Genomic DNA, 21,053 nt, shown 5'->3' on the forward strand with positions numbered 1-21,053 from the left:
AGAAGTTGCAGATGTTACACCATATCCTCTGCCTGTATCTTATAGGAAATAAATGGATCTCTGAAACTGCAAAGAAAGTACTGCATTTATCTATTTAAAATACATATGCATGTACAGTTTTTGTAGTTTGGAATGAAAATGTTTGAATGTGCACAGTCTGCAAACAAAAGTAAAGACTGTGTGATTGATCTTCTAACAAAATACAAGTATTGACATGCTCTTAAATGGCACACTAATCTACAGATGAAGTACTTCTACTATAGAAAAGAAACTATTTATTCTCAAAATGAATGAGGTCATTAATTTGATTCATTCCTGTCCAAATAGGTATATTTTAGTATTTTTTACAGGATTCTAAGATAGAGACAATTTAAAAAGAAAAAGAGGAGGGGGTGTGCAGAATGTAATTTTAAGACACGGGTGATTTGGCTTCAGTTGTGATAAAAATTCTAGAGACAGTGCTGCCCAATAACACTGAAAGTTAAATAGCAAGCAAGATAAGATTATGCCTGAAATAGTGGGTGTCTGGATGTGTTTATCCCACAAAACCAGTAGTGTCTTACAGTTACACAGAGTGCTTCAATGGGGCTGGAAAATATGATACACTTCCTGGATTTTTACTTATAACTTCAACTTTCAGAATGGTGCTGTAGCATGTGCAAGAATATCTGACATAAGAGGGAGAGATCAGCTACTGCCTGACAGTCAGAACTTGTACTAAGCAGAGTGGCAGCGTATTGTATATTCCATGCTATTGCTTTCCTTCAGCCTGTCACCTTAATCGTCTAGAAAGATTGAGGTTCTTTCATTATCATTTTTAAATATTTACAACTTTAGAGGTGTACTGCACTGATGCAGTAGATAGTTGGAAGGACTGAAGATAATTTAGTATGCTTCTGAACCTGCTCAACATGTTGTTTCTACCTGACAGTTTGCACCAGGGAAGTGGCATTAGAAGTTTGATTGCAAAGAATCTTTAATGATTTCCATAGCAGTGTAGTCCTGACATCCTGTTATCTTTCCCAGTAGATGTTACTAATAAGCGAAGAGGACAGGTGTAACTTTCTTCCTAAATGAGTATGATTTATGAAGGCACTAAAAAGTTCCTAACTGCATTAATTGCTGCTTAGCTCTACTGTACAGAATAGAAGAAAAACTAAGTTTCCGTGTTTCAAATCATAAAATATTTTTGTATCTTTAGGGTTCAGCGGGTGAACCAGGACCTAAGGGTGAACAAGTAAGTCACAATACAGGTCATAATACTATCAATTTACACTGCCTAAATCTGAAGACTGATAGTTATGTTTTTATTTTTTGGTATAGGGTGCACCTGGATCAGAAGGAGATGCAGGAGAAAAGGGTGACTTAGTAAGACATTATTCTTTCTTCACTGGATCGGATCTTTCTTTGTTGTTACTTAAAACTTCAAAATATTGTTGGAGCACTTCAAACACAAGGTTTGGTCGTTGGAAATATAATTTCAGTTGTGTACCGAATGGGCATCTTGTGCACAGCAGTTCTATTAGCCTGATTGTATATTTCAGCTGTTTTAAAGCTCTCTGAAATACACATATTCTTAGGATCTGTTTACGTGCATACTCTAAGTATTTTTATATTAAAAAAATAGCTATGCATATTCACACAAATATATGTATATGTTCATATATAAATATATGTAAATTACGGGTTTTTGAGGCAGTGAGGATGAAGAGGTAGTTTAATTCAGGTGAAGCAGGAGCACAGGTAATAATTAACCTTAATAACACAGATTTGACTGAAATGCACTGTGTTCCCTTCACCTTTGGCAACAAGTCGAAGTGACTGGCTGTTAGAGGGAGATTGGTCTAAGAAGAGGCAGTGGTACTGTAATACTACTGAAGATGTGAGACGTTGTGAATTCACATGGGTAATATCTATGGTGTGTGCCCTTTGCTATTTGTTTTCCTAGAGAAAGAGAAATGTACTAATGCAGTATATATTGTCCCCTTGTGAGTCTCTACCTGAAATACTGGTCCAGGGACCCATGGAGCTGTTGGAACTGGTCCAGAATAGGGTCTTGAACATGATCAGTGGGTTGGAGCACTACCCCTATGAAGAAAGGCTGAGGGAGCTGGGCATGTTCAGCTTAAAAAAAGAAAAGGGTCTTGGGAGACCTAATTGCAACCTTTAAATATTTAAAGGGAGCCTACAAACAGGAGGGAGGCAAACTTTTAGCATGGTCTGATAGTGATTGATAGGACTAGAGAGAATGGCTTTAAACTAAAAGAGGGGAGATTTAGATTAGGTAAAAATTCTTTAGTCAGTGAGAGGAGAAGCACTGGAACTTGTTGCCCAGATTGCTGTGGGTGCCCCCACACAGCATAGTAAAACATCTGTGATTCTGGCAAATAAGCAATATAGAGTCAGTTGTAAGAAAAATACTTTCTTGTTTGTGCCATACAGAAATTCTTATGAGAAAGGAATCTTACAGAATACTCTGAGGTTTAGGTTTTATTTCCAAATAAATTGTAATTAATTTGAATTATTATGTAGTGCAGTTTTACATAATCAACATGTGCCTTGGGTATTAAATATGTGAGGTTTTTTACTTTTACAGGATAATTATGTGAAGTTTACTGCATTTGTGATAACTGTTACAGTGGGTACTCTTTTCTTATAAGGCATTTTTTATTTTTGTTTAGGGTGATATGGGATTACCGGGTGCAAAGGGATCTGTAAGTATAAAGAACTGCACTGTTAGAGAAATGCAGAGATATGGTAGATAAAATGGATAGTTTTCTGATGTAGAAATGAGAAAACAAATAATGAGCTCTCACAATTAAATCCAACAGCATTTCTTCTTTCTAAATCTTGAGTACAATTAAGATGGAAATGATCATACTCCTTGGGCAGTAGAGTGGTGCAGCAGGGTGCCCAGTGTAATGGCTGCAAGCAATGTGCAGACTTTACACTGTAGAAGAGTGTTAGTAGGACTATGTTGTCTGTGTGAAATTTCTTCTGGCTCTGATTCCTTAACAGCTTTCATGTGGAAGGTGAGCAGAAGCCTGAATGTCACATAAAAAAAAAGAAAGAATTGAGAGCTGAATGCATTCTTTTATTTTGGAGTCACTGAAGAGCGGGATTATTGCAGCAGCTGACAGTTTGGGCTGTAATATCAGCAAACCAGCAGTTCTGCCTACGGGGAATTGAGTCTGAATGTTACAAAATTAGCTATGCTTGTGTTCTTCATGCCCAGTGTGCCTTTAGGGTTAAGAAAATGCATGCTACGCAGTGTTTACTAGCTAGCTGAGTTCTTGTGGGAAGGACATAAGGGAGAGGAGTAGGGGAGAAATCTAGTTTTCTCTCTTCACTGCATGAAACCCTAGAGTGCTTGTCATCCTGGTGAGGGGGGTTGAGTAAACCCGACAGCTTGCCAGACTAAGCAAGAAAGAAGTGATGGCTTTCTGGTTGTGTAGCTCTCATTATTACAACAGTAGAAGTATATTCTCATGGCCTTCTGGTGACAGGGCCTGAAGTGCAGAGTAGATGGAAGGGAAATGGCTCCATCTTGTGGATTTAATCTGTATTAACGGGCCATGGTTTTGAGGATCACTTTCTTTTTCCTAAGCTATAGCTTATTTACTATGTACTTACGTGGTGATATTAACGTAGCCATATCAACCCTTCCATTTCCCAGGGAACGGGATGCTTACAGCAGTAAAACAGCTCTTTATATCCATTCCATCAGTACTGAAAGTGCTGGAAGGGCATCTGTTGTGGCACTGTGCCAGCAGCAGTTTGAGTGAGGGTACTCCTTCCCCTGTGGACAGCACAACGAAGCCTAGGCCCTCCAACCTGTGTGCTGTGAACTCTGTTTGACACATCAACAAAGCAAAAGTTTGTATTCCAAAACCCAGCCTGGGGCTCTAGTTGATGCAAGTTCATACTGTGATACTCTGAGAAGAGCATTTGGAGCAAGAAGGGAGATGAAAAGTTTCTATCCTAAAGTAATATCCAGAGAAGTTATATATAACATGACTGAGAGCAGAAGTACAAACCAAGAGATTGTTCTGTGGTAGAAACACTGTCTTGCGCATGTGATGAAGTTTCTGTCTTCTTTCGACATAATATCTTATATTCCTACATCTTTTCTTGAAATGAGAGGAACTCCTTTTAGTTTTATAAACTGCATAACCACTGACTGTAGATGCTTATATAAAAAGAATCTATGCACTAATTCTGCATGCCAGTGGCTGTTACTTTGCATTCATGAATAGCCCTTGCCCCTATTTGGATGTGTCAGAATATGTCTACCACTAGCATAGCAGTCATTTAACATTCTTTCCTTGCCAGGTTGGTAATCCTGGAGACCCTGGTTCCCGTGGGCCAGAGGGAAGTCGGGGACTGCCTGGCATGGAAGGGCCACGGGGTGCACCCGGACCACGAGGCTTGCAGGGTGAACAGGGTGCTCCAGGTCTGCCTGGCAGCCAAGGTCCAGCTGTAAGTACTGCCTTCATGTAACTGATATATTTTTGAGCTGTCACTTGCACCACTCCTTTTCTCATGTCAGGAGATATGTATGCATGAGAAGATGAAATACTCAGTAGGGTTCAAAATACACTGTATCTTGCAACAGGCACATTTAAACAAAGGACAAATATTAGGTTTGTATATAGTTTGTCCTTTGGACCTCGGTGTTCAGTTTACTTCTATTTTCTTATGCTCACCACACTCCTGTGATGTGCATGAACTATGTCTTAGACACAAGCATATCACACACACACACAGTACACACCCACCTGCCTAGTCAAACTGATTTCAGCTGAAGCAGTGTAGGGACTGGAACACCTTTTATTGAACAGCCACTGCCTTTAGCAGACATCATACTTAACAAAATATACTGTAATATCAACTGTGCTAAAATTATTATATTTCAATCCTAGGGAAAAGAACCAACTGATCAGCACATTAAGCAGGTCTGCATGAGAGTCATGCAAGGTAAATATGCTAAAATGTATTTGATGTTTCTTGAGCATTTAAGTTACAAAACTCAAGTGGCAGCAACCAAGATTTTCCCAATTTCATCCAGAAAAAATATCCTGCCCTCAGAAGGGCATGCTATAGAAAGTTTCTACATGTGAATGGTCTTCTTCAGGAAGAAAAGGAGACCTCATTGCAGCCTTCCAGAATTTAAAAGGGGATTATGAAAAGGAGGGGAATCAACTTTTTACAAGGGTAGATAGTGATAGCACAAGGGGAATGGTTTTAAGCTCAAAGAGGAAAGGTTCATGTTTGATGTCAGGGGGAAGTTCTTTACAGAGAGTGGCAAGGTGCTGGAACAGGCTGCCCAGAGGCTGTGGATGTTCAGTCCCTGGAGATGTGCAAGAGCAGGTTGGATGGGGCCCTGGGCCCTGGTCTAGTGTCAGATCTGGAAGCTGTTGGCCCTGTCTGTAGCAGGAGCACTGGAACTTGGTGATCCTTGAGGTGCCTTACAACCCAAGCTATCCTATGATTCTATGAATGCACACACCACATGAGAAACTAGTGAGGGATCTGGAGTGCAAGCCTTATGAGGAGCAGTTGTGGGAGCTGGGATTATTTATTCTGGAGAAGAGGATGCTCAAGGGAGACTATATAACTCTCTACAACTACCTGAAAGGAGGTTGTGTGAGGTGGGAGTTGGCCTCCTGACCCAGGTAACTACTGATAGGACAAGAGGGATTGGCTTCAAGTTGTGCCAGGGGAGGCTGGACTTTAGGAAACTTGTCATTTTGAAGACAACCATAAATGAAACTCAGCTCCTCAGCAGGCCTTGTCCACAGATTGCTATACCCAGCCTTCCTTATTTTTCTGCTGGCCATAGTTCCATTTTATTTCAGATTCTGTTATCTTCTGTTATCTTACTATTTCTGGACTGTGAATGCAAAATAGCTATTCTTGTCAAGTCATGCAGAATTTATGGCAAATGTCATATGGAACTGTGTGCCTGTACCCACAGAATGTTTTTTCTATGGCATACTGGAAAGATGGATTTGAAGTATGGAAGAGGATCTTCAAAGAAAGTGATGACAGCTCCACACTGTTACAGAAGTGGAGTGAAAGGGGGAGGAGGAAAAGGAAATAAATAGCTAGCATAGGTCATCCCAAGGAACAGCAAGCTGATTTTATGCCTACTGAATGATTTGAATTCCCTTTGTCAAAAACTTCTGCTGTGTTGCCTCACATGATAATGTCATCAATGTATTGCTGGTGTTCAGGAGCTTCTCTATATTCCAGTGTGGTCTGTATCAGCCCATAACAAATGGTAGGGCTTTGTTTCCACTCATGGGATAGTCGATTCCAGGTATACTGAGTGCCCCAAGTAAAACCAAAATGTGGTCTGCACTCTGCCACCAGAGAGACTCAAGAAAGCTCACTGTTGATATAATTTGTGGCACACCAGTTGGCTGCCTTTGACTCCAGCTGATACTGGAGTCTAGCATGTCTGCTACAGTAGCACTTTGCAATGGTGTGACTTGGTTCAGGCCAGGCTAGTCAACTGTTATCCTCCACTCTCCAATGGACTTTTGCACTGGCCATATGGGACTATTGAAGGGTGAGCAACCCTTGCTGATTACTCCTTGGTTCTCCAGCTGGTGAATCAGCTGATGAGTGAGAATTAGGGAGTCCTGGTTGGTGTGGTATTGCTGCTGGTGCACCACTGTAGTAGTGACCATCGCTTGCTGTTCTTCTCTTCTTACTAACCCCACAACAGAAGGCTCCTGCTGATCTGCCTTAAAATCAACATTATAAGATGATCAATTATTTACCAGATTTGAGTTTGTGAGCACAGATTTGAGGGGTGTCTTTCTTTTGAAAGGTAGTGCCTGCTCTTATTTTACAGACTCACTGCAATGACAAATGACTGTCCATGTGCTTTTTAGCTGTTTTCTTTCAAAGATGAATCTTAACAACTGTTAACAAGAAGTAATGAAGAGAGAGATTTGCTTTTTTTAGGGACAGCAATCGAGTAGGTTTTCTTATAAATGGTTGAAAATGAAATAACAAAATTATAAGGACATTTCTAAATAAACTGCATACATTTAAGTATTTCAGGCTGCAATCATTAAAGCTTAAGATGTAGCTTCAGATTGAGCAGTTTCACAGTACCTCTGCAGTTTACCACTGGTAGGTCTAAGATTGTAACTTACATGTAACATACTTTATAAATAGCATTTTATATAAAGAAATTTCTGTGTTGTAATCCATCAGTTTCTATAGCAAAGAACATACATTGTTCTTTAGCAAGCTCTAATACTTGTTTATCTTCTTGTTCAGGTCCCACTTACAGCTTAATTTTGTCCTTCTGTTCATTGCAGAACAACTCTCTCAGCTGGCAGCCAGTCTTAGGCGGCCAGAATTTGGTGCTCCAGGTCTTCCTGGCCGACCTGGGCCTCCAGGTGCTCCAGGGCCTCCTGGAGAAAATGGTTTCCCGGGACAGCTTGGACCCCGTGGCTTGCCTGGACTTAAAGGTCCTCCTGGTGAGATTGGTCGTAAAGGTCCTAAAGGTAAGGAACTCTGTAAATGGCTTTTGGTTATTGACTGAAAATGCTTTTCTTGTATCTGAGGATATGTTATACATAAATGAAGTTCAGCATTCTCACACATTATCTGAATTAATACCAGACTTGGCCTTCAGAGTTTTCTGTGATGTATAACAAGCACTGCTCAATGCCAGAGGAATTCTACATGTAAACTGTTATTTATTATCGACAGCTGAACAGTGGTGGAAGTGAAATTATTTTGACTGAGTTTTTTGACCAACAGTTCTTGTTTATATTACTAGATTGTCTGAGACAGAATGTAAATCCTTTGAGCTAGAGATTTCAACATCTTGATTTTCAAGCTGAACCTTGAGAGTGGTTTCTTCTAGTTTGTGTGTCTGTTTTTCCTTTTTTTGACTACAGGTTATAGATGAATATTGTACAAATACATGTACAAAAGACTGAATTAGGAACATAATCTGTTTTTCTGTACCCATCTCCTCAGTTGCCCCAGTAACTTAAGGACACATTTGCCTGGCCTCATTAAAATTTGTTTATAGATCTGCATTTTGTTATCAAGTAACAGTATGGGAAAGGATGAGCACCTGCCTGCCTTGGTCTTGATCTAGAAATAAACAGCTGAATCAATTTCCTAATATTAACTCCCCTTCTCACAGGCTTTTAAAGTTTACTTTTCCTTTGCTGAAAAGTTTCATCAGTAATTCTCTTTTCCCCAATCTTCCCACAGTCCACTTGTGATCTTTACTTTAGCAAGAATTCCAGTCCCAAAAGCTGACATAAATGGTCAAATCCGTTCACTATTGCTAGTCTACTCTTCTAAGTCTATCCAGTTTTTATATTACAAATAGCTGACAACAATGTGCCTCATATTTGGGCATAATACTCAAGCCATTCTTATGTTTAATAGCATCAGACCACGTACTGCAATTCATTGATCCTTTGTAAAAGGCAACTCTGTAAGAAAATTGGCTTGACTTAAATTGCTGTTTTTTGTGAAGCACAAGGTATGTTAATCTCTTTTGTTCCTGTCTTAGAGGGTTTATATGCCTCCAAAGGGTTATACAGTGCAATTTTCTGCAAAGCCTTCAGTGCACTCTGCATGTATTATTCTTTCTATTCAGCAGTGGTTTCAATTTGTTTTCCTAAAGGAAGGTTTTAGTTAAAAAATTGTATGTTTTAGCACACAGCCAGTCTGTTGTTGGATTAGAGCATTTACTTTTGTCTCAACTTTTGCTTGAAAGAAAAATTGGAAAAATCTTTGATGAGAGAGGGAATAGAATACAAAGAAAGCAAACCTTAACTGCATTGCTGCTGTAGCTCTGTTACTGCTTTATTTAATGTAGTGTCATCTATATTCATAGAAGCAACAAAAACATGGAAAATACAAAGGTGGTCTGGTATGCTGAAATTGAATGAACAGACAGGCTGTACTGCAGTCATATTTAAAAAAAAAAAAAAATGTACAGAGCACATTAAGAAAAGCTACCTAAAAACGAGCAAAAGGCTTTGTTTCCTAGCATACTTCCAATCAAATTCCAAGTTACCTTATAGTAAACCTTGAAACAAGATTGTAGACACCAAAGGGTGTGCGCTGTCAAGTATGACATTTTTCATGATGGTACTTTAAGATGCAAAATAGGAACTGCCTTGCACTTCAAACACCTGCCGACGACTATAGTTAGATTCTTTACATTGCACTGCTATGCTAGTTGGGTAATTATACATTCCTCTTTATGTACGTGAGGCTGTTGGCATGCTTACTTCAAAGCAGTCTCAGCATAGTACTAGCCCTGAAAGAAGCATTCAGTGCTTTTTCCAGTCTTAATAACACCAATCATTATCCACTTCTGTGGTTACCTGGTGTATAGTGTAGGTTATTTAGTTCCTCCCACAGTCAGGCCATTCCATGGCAGTGCCACAGTGCGAGGTTGAGGTAAGATCAGAGAAGAAGGTGGAGTAAGTTGTCATCAGGGGCTTCACTGCAGCCAGATGACTGGACTAGATTCTCTTTGATACCTCATGAAAGATACCACATAAATTTTGATTTATATTATGATCTTGATAGCTACATGTTTGGTGGCATGTGGCAGGATCTTTATACCTCTCCTTGGATTCCTTGTAGTCACTACAGTTCCACAGATCTCTTAGAGATGAACTGACATTCCCCATCTCCATTTGGGAAACTTTCTGAGATGGGAGTTAAAAAGAGGGTACCTAGGACAAGTTAAAAAAAGCAAGGAAGAGGAAGAAGTTGAGAATGGTTCAATTCACGGTAGGGGAAATAGAAACACAGGAATGTGTGGCCATGAGATGACAGAGCAGCAGAAGATATGACGATACAGTGACTTTAATAATATCAACAACAGCAAACTTGGATCAAAGGATAAGAATCAAATGAAGAACTTAAGCAGGGTGTGCACAACTGGTAAACACGTAGACTGCTGAGGGATGTATACAATGATCAGAATTAGACTTCACAACTAAAATAAATAACAAAAATCAAAGCTTCCTCTTAGTAAGATGCTTTCTGTTGGGAGCTACATATCAGATTGTAGAAAAGATGGGCATCCACTAAAGAAAAGTCTGTAATAGCAGTGTGTGAGAACAAATTTATTTTTACTGTAGTGAATATCTTATGTGGATGTCAATAGAATACTGTATTCTGAGCAATCCAACTTGTCTTCTCTGCAAAAGCTGTCTCAAGGAACAGCACTTGAGAATTTTTAGTTATTAGCTGAGTTCACTTAGTCTTTCAAAAGCCATCTGACAGTAACCTCAGGCCATAATTCAAAATAGTCCTTGTGGTTCTGTGAGCTTGGTTGATTTCTGCTATGTAGGTTACGGAACATTTCATGCGGTGCTAACTGTCCTGTCCCCATTTCCCCCCCCTCTCCCCCTCCAGTGTCTGAGTATAACTCAGATATAAAGAAGGCAACTCAAATCCCAGATCTTTTACAACTGTCAGGACGTTGTTCCAAGGTGGTAACAATATATACAGCCAGCTTAATGCTCTGCCTATTAGCTGTCTACTTTGGAGGGGCAGCTTACTGAAGGTAATACTCCAGGCAGGCTCTAACTAACATTTCAAAAATTTGCTTTAGGTGAAGCAGGAGAAAGGGGAGAAAGAGGATTTCCAGGCAGAGGAGAGAAAGGTCTCCCGGGACCGAGGGGTCTTCCAGGTAAGTATAAAAGGGTGAGGATAAAGAAGAAAAGGAAGATAGTTGAAGTAAAAATTTATTCAGAACTGATACCTCAGGCTGCCTTGAAAATCCAAAAGGTGTCCATTAAGCAATAAACTTCTAAATAACAAGACTTCATTATTTTACTTTGTAAGTAACAATAAAATCAGCTCTTTCCTAACGTGCTACCTCTCTGCTCCATTTACATCAGCATAGAAAGATTAGAAAAAAAAAATACATACAGAGCATTAAAAAAGAGGAAATAATTTAAATAAAAGAGGAGAGCAATAGAAAGACAAGATTCAAACATCAGACAATCTTACTAACAGGTGCAGCAGTCTTCAAAATCTCCGTTCATAATTTAAACCATTTAAAACATAATTATTTATTTCTGTTGTAATTAATTTGCAGCGTAAATCAGTAAAGGTCCAGGGTGGATACCTGCTGATAAGTGCAGCACAACTGGCCTCTAGTGGCCAACAATGAAAATAAGCATTTCCATAAATGTCTTTGTATGGCCTGTTTCTGTATATACACAGACGGAAGCTGTCAAAGTTTGTTCTCTTTGTAAAAAAAAAAGAAAAACAATTTATCTTGAGTATATAGTGACACTCAGAATGTCTGTGACACTCAGTGTTTTCTTCTTTGGAAATGTATGATTGGAAGAGGCTTACTAAAATCACTGCATTATTTAATCCCTTCATCGAAGTTCTAGATAGAAAAAAAGACCATACATTAGTGCTCAACCATTCAACACATATGTTCTCCAACATATCTGAATGGAGAATAAAAGTAAGTTTTTGATATGTCTCTTTCCAGAGAGGTAACATTACTCTGAAGTAGTGAGTAGCGTTCATGATCATCACCAACAGAGCTGCCTGCAGTCCTCCAGTCAGCTGTATGGTCTTGGTTCTTATAATAGCAGATCTATACCAGTGCAACTGGAGGGGACTGTTTCATTGCTATAGATGTGTAAACATGGTTCTCTGTTAGTCCCTCTGAGTGGTCACCTCTCCTGGGAAGACACTGAGAGCATTGAAGAGGGAACCCCATCTTCACAGAGCTTTTAGTAACAGTTTTTAGTAAAGCTAAAAAAGTGGTAAAGCCATGTGTATATCGACCACATCACATGCTCCCAAATTTAGGCCTGTATCTGCTTTTCCAGGTGAACCAGGCAAACCCAGCTATGGCAGGGAAGGCCGTGATGGTGTACGAGGTCCCCCTGGGGTGGCTGGTCAGCCTGGGATTCCTGGTCCTCCTGGCCCTCCCGGCCCTCCTGGGTACTGCGAGCCATCGTCTTGCCGAATGCAGGCTGGACAGAGAGCTGCTGGTAAGAACGTGAAAGGGCCATGAATGGGCAATGCAAAAGCCACAAAGCATTAGCATCCATTTACATCCTGCACAGACAGCTGGAAAAAAAATAATAAGGAATGGAGGAGAAACACAACCTTGCACCCAAGATTTCAGTAATGCATTTTGAACACAGTGGTTGTACATTGTTTGTAAAGGCGTAATTAGCAACACAAGTCGGAACAATGGTGCTTATGAAAATACACAGGAAATCTTTTGGCTCTTTTTCCCTTTGGGAGAACAAAGGCACTTGTTAATTAATATTGTTTTTAAATAAAGAGTTGCCCTGAACACTTTACCCATACTTAGTTTTTTTTGTATGATATACAGTGAAAGAACACGTCTTCAGACATAAAATAAAAAGGAATAGTTTATTCACTTCAGTTGTAGCTATTTTTTAATTAATTAATTATTATTATTATTATTATTGTGCTTGTAAAATAAAACCTAGAGCTCCCTTGAGCAGATTACATCACTTCATCTGCGGCCACTTCATTGCATGTATGTGCTGTACAGGATATGCTATAAGCCTCCCTCAGCTCTTTGGTTCCATTGTAGAAATGCAATGGGAGGCTGTTCTCACAGAAAGCTGCCTCTGCTGCCATCTTTTACACTGTAAATCTGTAAATGTACCATCACTGGGTTCTTGTGAATAAGCCACATGGAATAACCTCTTCATTGTCCAGTTCAGTCTGTGTTGCATTCTTAGTTTGAGACGAAGCCTACTCCTTAACTCCCTCTATGTGAAATTAAAAAACAAACAATCAAAAAGTCAGGAAGCCCCTGTCAGGGGAATTTTAAGTCCCAGAAATGTACTCCTTTTGTAGCTGAGGTTACATACTTCAAAGTCACGTCTGTGATTGTACAAAAGCCCAAATAAATAATGTCTTAACTCCCTGGTTGTTTCTGTATGTGTGTTTACATTCAATACCAATAAACAGAACAGCTAGAAGACCACCAGAGTTGCCTTTTTTAGAGAAACCCAGTTTACAGAGAAAAATTTGTAATGTGGATATTTTGTTTCTCTCTGTATAAATTAAAGTGCATCTTTGACTTACCTCCTGTGTTTGTTCTTTCTTAAAGAGGACAATGAAACAATCCTACGGCATTTTCTTTCAGTTTGCTTTTAGACACCCAAATTTTAAAATCCAGATTTCAGCACTCTCGCTTTAGGCATTTCTTTTCCTAGCCCTTCATTGTCTACTTCTATTCAAAGTTGTTGACTTGTAGGCCTTGTGAAAATATGAAGTAACACAAGCAGCTGAGCTCTGCCTGTACCACACAACACTTAGGTAGAAAAAATATGCTAAAGGGAATTACAGAAAAAGGAATACATAAACCTTCCCCCTGAGAAACCTGATGCTCTCGCTGCATTTAGGAGCTGCTTCCCTGCAACCCATCTGTTGACAGAAAGTGCCTAAATAAGATCATGAAGGAGAAAAGTTGCCTGATCACATTGCAAACTAAAAGAAAGTACATTAGCACATCTATCAGAGACTTTTTGGCCAAACTTTCTCATAACCATCATCTTCTACTTCAATACTACATGAATTCATCAGAATACATAATTGCAAAGAATTTCAGTCTTAAGAAACAAATCCATTCACTTTCACACCCAGTGCTTAACTTGTTCATAAAGAACCATGTTCCATGAGGTTTCCAAATCACAGAACAGGGGTTGGAAGGGACCTCAAGGGAACACTGAGTCTAATCTCCCCTGCTAAAGCAGGTACCCTACAGTGGGTCACAGAGGTAGGTGTCCAGACAGGTCTTAAGTATCTCCATAGAAGGAGCCTCCACAACCATTCAGGGCAACGTGTTCCAGGGCTCTGTCACACTTACCGTAAAGAATGAGGTCGGTTTTTACTGATTTACAGTTACGGTCCCCAAGAGCAGGTAATGTAACAAATAAAACACTACTGTTATTGACAAACTGTAGTTTCACCAGCAAACTTTTATTTTGATTATAAAGTGTGTAAAACTGTTAAAAAGAAAAAAAACAAAAACCCCGATAACAGAAAGAATGAAAATACTATTTTCCATATGTAATGCATAAACATAATGAATCAAAAGAAGCAAACCCCCCAACATTTAAATAGAAACGTGAAGTGCTTTAAAAAATATAGTCTGAAAATGCATAAAATTCCACAATGGAGAGAAAACATTCATATGTAAAAAAAACAAAAACAAATCAGAAGTATTACGGTCTAACAGATTTAACACTGAGGGTCAATTCAATGCAGATGTTATGTAAGTAAGTGGTCAGCTTGGGATTGTGTCAGGCGTCATTCAAAGAGCGATAGATTGCATACCAAAAAATATCAGGAAGTGAATTTTAGTACCAGGATGTTCAACTGGAGATTTAATTGTAGAATTATGAAGTTGAAGGCATATCAATGACGGTGATACAGAAAAAAAAAGTAGTGATAACTGAAATAAAAATACTTTGATGGCACAAAGCAATGAGATTGAGATTGTATATATATATTTCTCTCTCTCTCACACACACATATATGTAGTTTATATATGTGTATGCATTTTTAAGTATTCTGTCACAGCTGTCACTGGGATTGAGCAGCCTGGAAAGAACTGATACCAAAACCCTTGTGTGATTGTTTTCTGAAGGCTGAAGTCTCTCTCCAGAGCACGGATTGGAGCACCAAACAGAGGGAAGACAGCAAGGCTGTGGAAATTACCCCAGAGAGTTCTTTCATGAGAGTGCCAATAGCAATCTGAGTCTACACAGGGCCAAACTGAACTTCTTTCAAAAAGGAACTGCCAGCAGGTGTGATTACAAGGTTACTTACAAGACAGAGCAAACAAGAAAGTGGGTCCTATAGTTTCAGAGACAGCATAGCAGAGCAAAGCACTCCACACACAAACACATGCCACATTTTTGCAAATGGTTTAAAATTGCTTAAAGAATTGGGTGATGCATTTGTTTGATCTTCTTGTCGGATGCATCAGGAAGATGATGACTATCACTGTTCTTGGTATTATCATACGTTCATATAGTTTATGCAGTCCCTGTACCTCCTCTGCTCCCTGACAGCAGGTAAAGAAGAAAGAGCCTTTCTTTTGTAGGGCATGCAGCTCTCATCTCATTTGCTGTAACCTCAGCTTTATTCTGATCCCCTCATACTTTCAGTTTTCTGTGTCTGCATTCAAGAGGACCAGTAAAACTCTGCAGCTTTAGACAATATATCCACCAAGCCTGCTGGACCCACCATTAAATTTGAAAAAAAACAAATTGTGCCAATGGTCAAATTACTGCCTAGCATTCTTTTAAGCGCCGCTGATCTGGCAGGTCTCTTTTACTCCAGGGAGAGTTAGACAGTAAGAGAATAACAAAAATGCCTGCATTTACCTGAAGATAACAGTTTCTTGAATGAGTTCGTCTTATTTTATACTGGAGATCAGTATAGGTAAAAGCAACTCCTGCTGGGTTCAATAGCCCTGTGCCGAATGCCCACTGGGCTCACTGCTGTGACTTTCCACCCTTGTTTTTTCTTGTGGTTGCATGGGCCCTCTCGTGATCAGAAAGGAAAGGCCACCATACATGACAAAGCCACATTTCATTTGGATGTACAGGAAGCATGGGAAACATTCCCATTTCCATCTGGAATCCTATTTTGCAGATATCAATGGCCACATAAGTAATGTAAAAAGCATATTTTCTCTCCACTTAATACATACGCATTGAATTGAGCCTTAAATGCTGAAAACCAAAAAGTACAATGAAGGAAAGAAGCAACCAGTGTGCATGTACTGTGATTAACTCAATGACAGATGCATATCATTCAGAAATGAAAGATAAACAATAAAATAAGGTATGCCCTCAAAAAATCTTCATATATATCAACCAAAGACAGAATATATACACATTGAATCTTCAGTAAATAATTAGAAGTATTTTAAACCAGCAGAATTAGAGATAAGCTGCTAATAAAATACACGTAGACTACATTCTTTTTAGCTACAACTTATTTTGGTCTAGAATCAGTAATGTTTGTTAGCAATTATTATTTGAAAACCACGTTTTCTTAAAGTATGGTGAAGCTTGAGTTGGCTTTGTCAACTTCAGCGACAACCAAGGCAAGGTCATGATTAAAACTTGTTTTCCATGGTCTACACCAACCTCTGTGTATGGAGGTGGATTTACAAACCATCCAGCACAATCTGGTTGTAGCGATCATGACAGAACTCAAAGAAACTCTGCATGACTCTGTATATTTAGAATCTATCAAACACTAAAAGAATACTTAAAAAAAAAAAACACACACACCAAGAAAAGCTAGGATTGTTTTGTTTCCTGAGATACGTGTTATGTTTTCACATGCTAAGTTGGAGCAGCGGTTCTACCAACCTGGTGAAACAAAAGGTTAGTGGCTGGCTTTATGCCAGTATATTTGGAGAAACAAGTGTATAAAATGCTAACACAGCCCGTGGGGTTTTCACAAGAATCCTATGTAAACATTACAGAACAAGAAAAAAATAAAGCGTACGCCAACAATAAAACAGTATTTCACCATTGTGAAAAATAGGTGCCATAATATTTTGTGTGATTAACCATTAATTTTAAAAATATGCATATTTAACAAAGCTGTGCATATCTAACAATCATAAAACAAAGGGAGGACTGATATTGTGCTCAATCCTGTTTCCTTATCACAGTGCTCTTTTAGCATTGAAACCAAATCCAGTTTAAGACAAAAATATTGGTTCTTAAAACATTACCAAGCAGGCTGCATTGCTACTTGACTGCACAACTGTATGATTGCACTGCTTTGATTTTTATTAACCTTGCAGACTCGCTGCTCCCCTACAGATACTGGCAGAAAGGAGACCTGAGGGCAGCAGGTTCTGCTACTGCATGTTCTTCTGTTACACACGTACATATACAAAATACAAATAACCTAAGTAACACTACCTGAAAATAATTACTCAAGAAAGGCAGTACTTCTGCATAAACCACCATGTAAAAATAAATGGATTTTAGGAAAAAATACCAGGCTCAAGAAGAAAACCAGAAATGCAAACTCTTGTGCTGTGCACCTACGCAGCACCGCGTCATTTCTTGTGCTGCTGAATTCAGCCTTTGCCTCCTCACCTCTGCTGGGGTGGTGTCCCGAACCCCCCAGTGGGCAACGACGGCTGTGCTGCAGCCTCAGAATGATTCAACCTGCCTACATTTGTTATTGCTTTTTTCAGATAAACTGGGTAGGTCTGTCCATGGCTTCATTTTTAAGAACAATTTCAACTATTTTGTCAAACATTTCAGTTCAAACTTGTAGGCATACATCCCCAAACCAGAGAAATACTTTGTGCTACTAAAAAAGTAATCATCCCTGTTTAGTTTCTTGCAAAATTTGCTGCAGCACAGACTGCTCAGAACGGATACAAAATTGATGCCATGGATGCCCCACAACCAGGAGGCGTTCAGGGCCAGGCTGGCTAGGGCTCTGGGAAGCCTGATATCAAGGGAGGTGCATCAGAGGGTTGGAACTGGATGGTCTTTAAGATCCCTTTCAGCTCAAGCCATTCTATGATACAGCACATCACAAAACAGATGAACACCTAGTTGCCTTCCCTGGCTCCATGTCCCAAAACCTAAGACAGTATCAGTCTGAAACTGCAAACAAATTTCAGGGACCAAACCTGCAAACCCCTCAGACACATGTTTCCAGATACAGCCTGCTTTTGGTTCTAAATATGCCATGTTGGAGCACCCAGCGTGATGGGAAGTCATGCCAGGAGGGACTCTGTTCTCCCCAGGTGAGGAACATGGCATCTTAAAAAAAGGTATTGAGATAGCCCATATCACAAAATACCCGTTTTCTCACATGAGAAAATTGATTTGGGCTTTTAGAAAAAAATATATAGTAAAAAAAAATACATCAAGTAAAATAACTTAAGCAAATTCAAAGTTTAAATACATTGTAAAAGACCTGTAGCTTTGAATCCCAAGAAGAAAACAAGGCATCTGTAGGAAACAAAGATGAAAAAATAAACTTCTTCAAATACAAAAAGTGATCTACTTTCTGATCAGTTCAAGTAAATTAAAAAAACAGACGTAGCATCTGGCAAGTAACAAGTGCTCAGTTTCAGCTAGCTAAAAGCCCCAGAATATACAAATAACCCAACAGCGCGTGGCAGCCTATGTACAGCATTCCAGGAAGAGGGCTGCGCAGAGACCTTTCAGTCCTGTGATGTTCCCTAAAAGACAGCACCCTTTTTGATATTGTCACAGAAAATGAAGTTTGTAATTAATGCATGAAGTAAAAAAATATTTCGATTTGACATAAATTGGAATTACTAGAGAATTAAAAAGAAGCGTTCATGCTGGACACCTGACCAGCAGTTCTTTTGTGTGGACTGAAAGCAGTCTGCAAGGACCGTTTCAGGACCCAACAGCTGTTGGTGCATACACAAGGAGCCTCTCAAACTGCCCGAGAACAGGAGACCAGCCCTGGAGCATCCATAACACTGAAGGGAAACCATGCTATCCAGGCAAAGGAGGTGTGAAAGAGGAGCAGCAGTTGCTGAGCTTCACAGAGGAGGGACGAGCTGTTCCCCGAGTGCCTTCACAAGGGATGGGCACCCACCACCTGCAGAGCAGGCCTGGGCCAGCCCCCACTGAGGGATGAACAGAAGAGGAGGCTGAGAGCTGAAGGATGTCCATAAGGCTTTGAGCAATCTGCCTCCATGCTCACCAACACAAGTGTTGAGCCTCTCAAACATTCCCCAAGCTGCTGGCATGCTGCAGTTCAGATTCCCTTTGGAGAATGATTTCATAACATGCCACAGGTCTTCCAGCACCTTTCTTCTAGCTAACCTCTCCTGCCCCAGGTGCCCATGTGCCAGTGTTCCATCCCTGTTCATTTAAACATCTCCCTTGTGTTAAGAACCTTCTTGCCTTAAAATTTCTGACTGATAAATAGACTAACACCCAGAGGCTGCTCTTAGGGTTAGTTCTCCTCAGAAAGTATGCCAGAAGGCTTGCCATTTTCTCTGGCTATCTAATATAACACATCTTTCTCCCCTTGGACTAGATACAAGTGCTAGGAACTCTATTCAGAACAATTTTAATAAGTATCTCACCATTAATTTCTTTCTGTTTTTAAGCAAAAAGAAACCAGATGTTAATTTATCAGAAGAGCTGCTCCAGAATCCAGCGCTTCCTGTCTGGGAATGCTTCCCTGATGGCTGATGCAGAAGTTGGCTCCCTCAGCACTTCTGCAGCATGAAGGTTATCAGAACTATGCAGTGGCCTACAGTAGGACAGCACTGCTATCTCCCTAGCAACAGCACAAGAGGCTGCAGTGCTGCTTATGTGCCACGAGTTTGGACTATAGCTGCCCAGAGTCTCCTAATTGCACTTGCAATTTCTATTACACTATAGCCAATTCCTCAGGAATAAATTTGGAAACAGACAACCCTAGACATCAAGAGTGAAACTTCAACCAACTCTTCTCCCTCCTTTTCAGAACCAGCCTCTGTACAATTGTTTTCCTCCATCTTTTCTTATGTTCAGTCCCCTGAGCTCTGTAGGACTCACAATTTCTTCTTGTGTTCCTTCTCAACAGTGTCTGTTCTCGTAGGATTTATCCTTTCTGTTTTTGCAAGCTGAATGCAATCAAGCTCTACACACGACACCTTTCCAAGGACAGACTCCTAATTTTTCTGAATATCTCCTGAACTCAAGTTGTTTCTGCAGCCAGTTACCAGGACCTGCAAATTTTGCATTCTACTGTTTTCAAGTTCTTAAGATTATTTCAGCATGTACTTAGAGCAGGAGAAAGAGGAAAACTCTGCCACTGGTAAGATCAGGGACTTCTGAAGCTTCTTTCTTTCAGTCTCACTGTGTTCTTGCTAAAGCCAGACATCTTTTTTTTTTTGTTGTAAGCAGACGTAATGGCAGAGTAGCTTAATTGCAGGCAATGACAACATACTTGCTAAGCTCATATCACCTTTAGAAAATGTGCCAGATACTAGTTAAGAACAATACCATAGGTTTTTAGCAGCTTTACACCTGGAGTATATGCAACTATGACTAAATCAAAGTTCAAGTTCTCAGGTGGAATAGCATTCACCTTCCTTGGGGCTGCACCTTGTGTACTCCCAATCAGTATGAATCTGAATTGGACGGGAGTGGAGAGATCATAAAAATATCTTTGCTTCCATCTCTAGAAAGCTACAGAAGCAGTTGGTAGCATTCACGATCCACACCTGATTCAGAGTGGATGCTGGAGCCTCCTCAGGTCAGTAACATTGAATCTAAATAGAGTTCCCAGCATTCCAGCTAAGATCCTACAGTCACTACCAATAGGTAGTCATTAAATTCAGAACAGCATTTTCTCTACCAGTAAGGAACACAAAACCTGCCTATACACTGAGGCACACATTCTGTCTTAACTTACAATAAAACTTTTTTTTTTTTTTTTTTTTTTTTTTTTGTTGTTGTTGTTGGAAGAAAGAAGCTCATAAAAATTATTCGGGTTAATTTTCTCCTCTAAGCAAAATAAATACGAGAAATGTAACACATGGAATGCACTCTGGAAAATAAATGTCATCATAATTATGACACTGCAAATAGAATAGACAAAGGCTCAATTCCACGCCTTATAAATTATCTATGGATCATGCAGTGTCATGGGGTCAAAAAATGCACCAAGTATTTCAAAGATTAAATTAACTTATCGAGAAGAGTGAAAAGTGATTGTGAACCCAAGTGTCTATGGGAGAGTTTTATTTCCCACTGGTGCGTGGCCGGGTCTGTGACACGTGGTAATAGCAATCTGCTGGATTGCATCTTCCATTGGGTCCAGGTGGCCCCTGTGGTCCGGGTGACCCTGGAGTTCCTGGAGGGCCTGGCAGGCCAGCAACTGGTAAAATAAAGTCAGAATTAGCACAGCCCCCTCTAGAGCACATGCAGCATCCTTCCTGAGACACATCCCTGAATGTTAGCTTCACACCAGATCGTGTGCAAGAAAGTAGGTGT

At 39.8% G+C, this 21,053-nt stretch overlaps 2 protein-coding genes across 8 annotated transcripts in view; one reads left to right on the forward strand and one right to left on the reverse strand.

Annotated features, from left to right (window-relative positions):
* Positions 1 to 13,109, forward strand: part of COL9A1 (collagen type IX alpha 1 chain) — a 60,834-nt gene extending 47,725 nt beyond the window's left edge. For both annotated transcript variants that reach the window (XM_015859124.2, XM_015859125.3), the window contains 8 exons: positions 1,202 to 1,237; positions 1,324 to 1,368; positions 2,682 to 2,714; positions 4,333 to 4,479; positions 4,923 to 4,977; positions 7,338 to 7,526; positions 10,625 to 10,702; positions 11,868 to 13,109. In XM_015859124.2, the coding sequence (XP_015714610.2) occupies positions 1,202 to 1,237; positions 1,324 to 1,368; positions 2,682 to 2,714; positions 4,333 to 4,479; positions 4,923 to 4,977; positions 7,338 to 7,526; positions 10,625 to 10,702; positions 11,868 to 12,055 (771 nt within the window). In that variant the 3' untranslated portion in view covers positions 12,056 to 13,109. The remainder of the gene's footprint in view (positions 1 to 1,201; positions 1,238 to 1,323; positions 1,369 to 2,681; positions 2,715 to 4,332; positions 4,480 to 4,922; positions 4,978 to 7,337; positions 7,527 to 10,624; positions 10,703 to 11,867) is intronic.
* A 7,675-nt stretch (positions 13,110 to 20,784) lies between these two features.
* COL19A1 (collagen type XIX alpha 1 chain) overlaps positions 20,785 to 21,053 on the reverse strand; it is a 170,820-nt gene continuing 170,551 nt past the window's right edge. For all 6 annotated transcript variants that reach the window (XM_085541988.1, XM_085541984.1, XM_015859135.3 and 3 more), the window contains one exon: positions 20,785 to 20,937. In XM_085541988.1, coding sequence (XP_085398114.1) covers positions 20,801 to 20,937 — 137 coding nt within the window. In that variant the 3' untranslated portion in view covers positions 20,785 to 20,800. The remainder of the gene's footprint in view (positions 20,938 to 21,053) is intronic.

Source organism: Coturnix japonica, chromosome 3, assembly GCF_054131305.1.
Source record: "Coturnix japonica strain WE chromosome 3, WE-NBRP24, whole genome shotgun sequence".
Taxonomy (NCBI): Eukaryota; Metazoa; Chordata; class Aves; order Galliformes; family Phasianidae; genus Coturnix; species Coturnix japonica.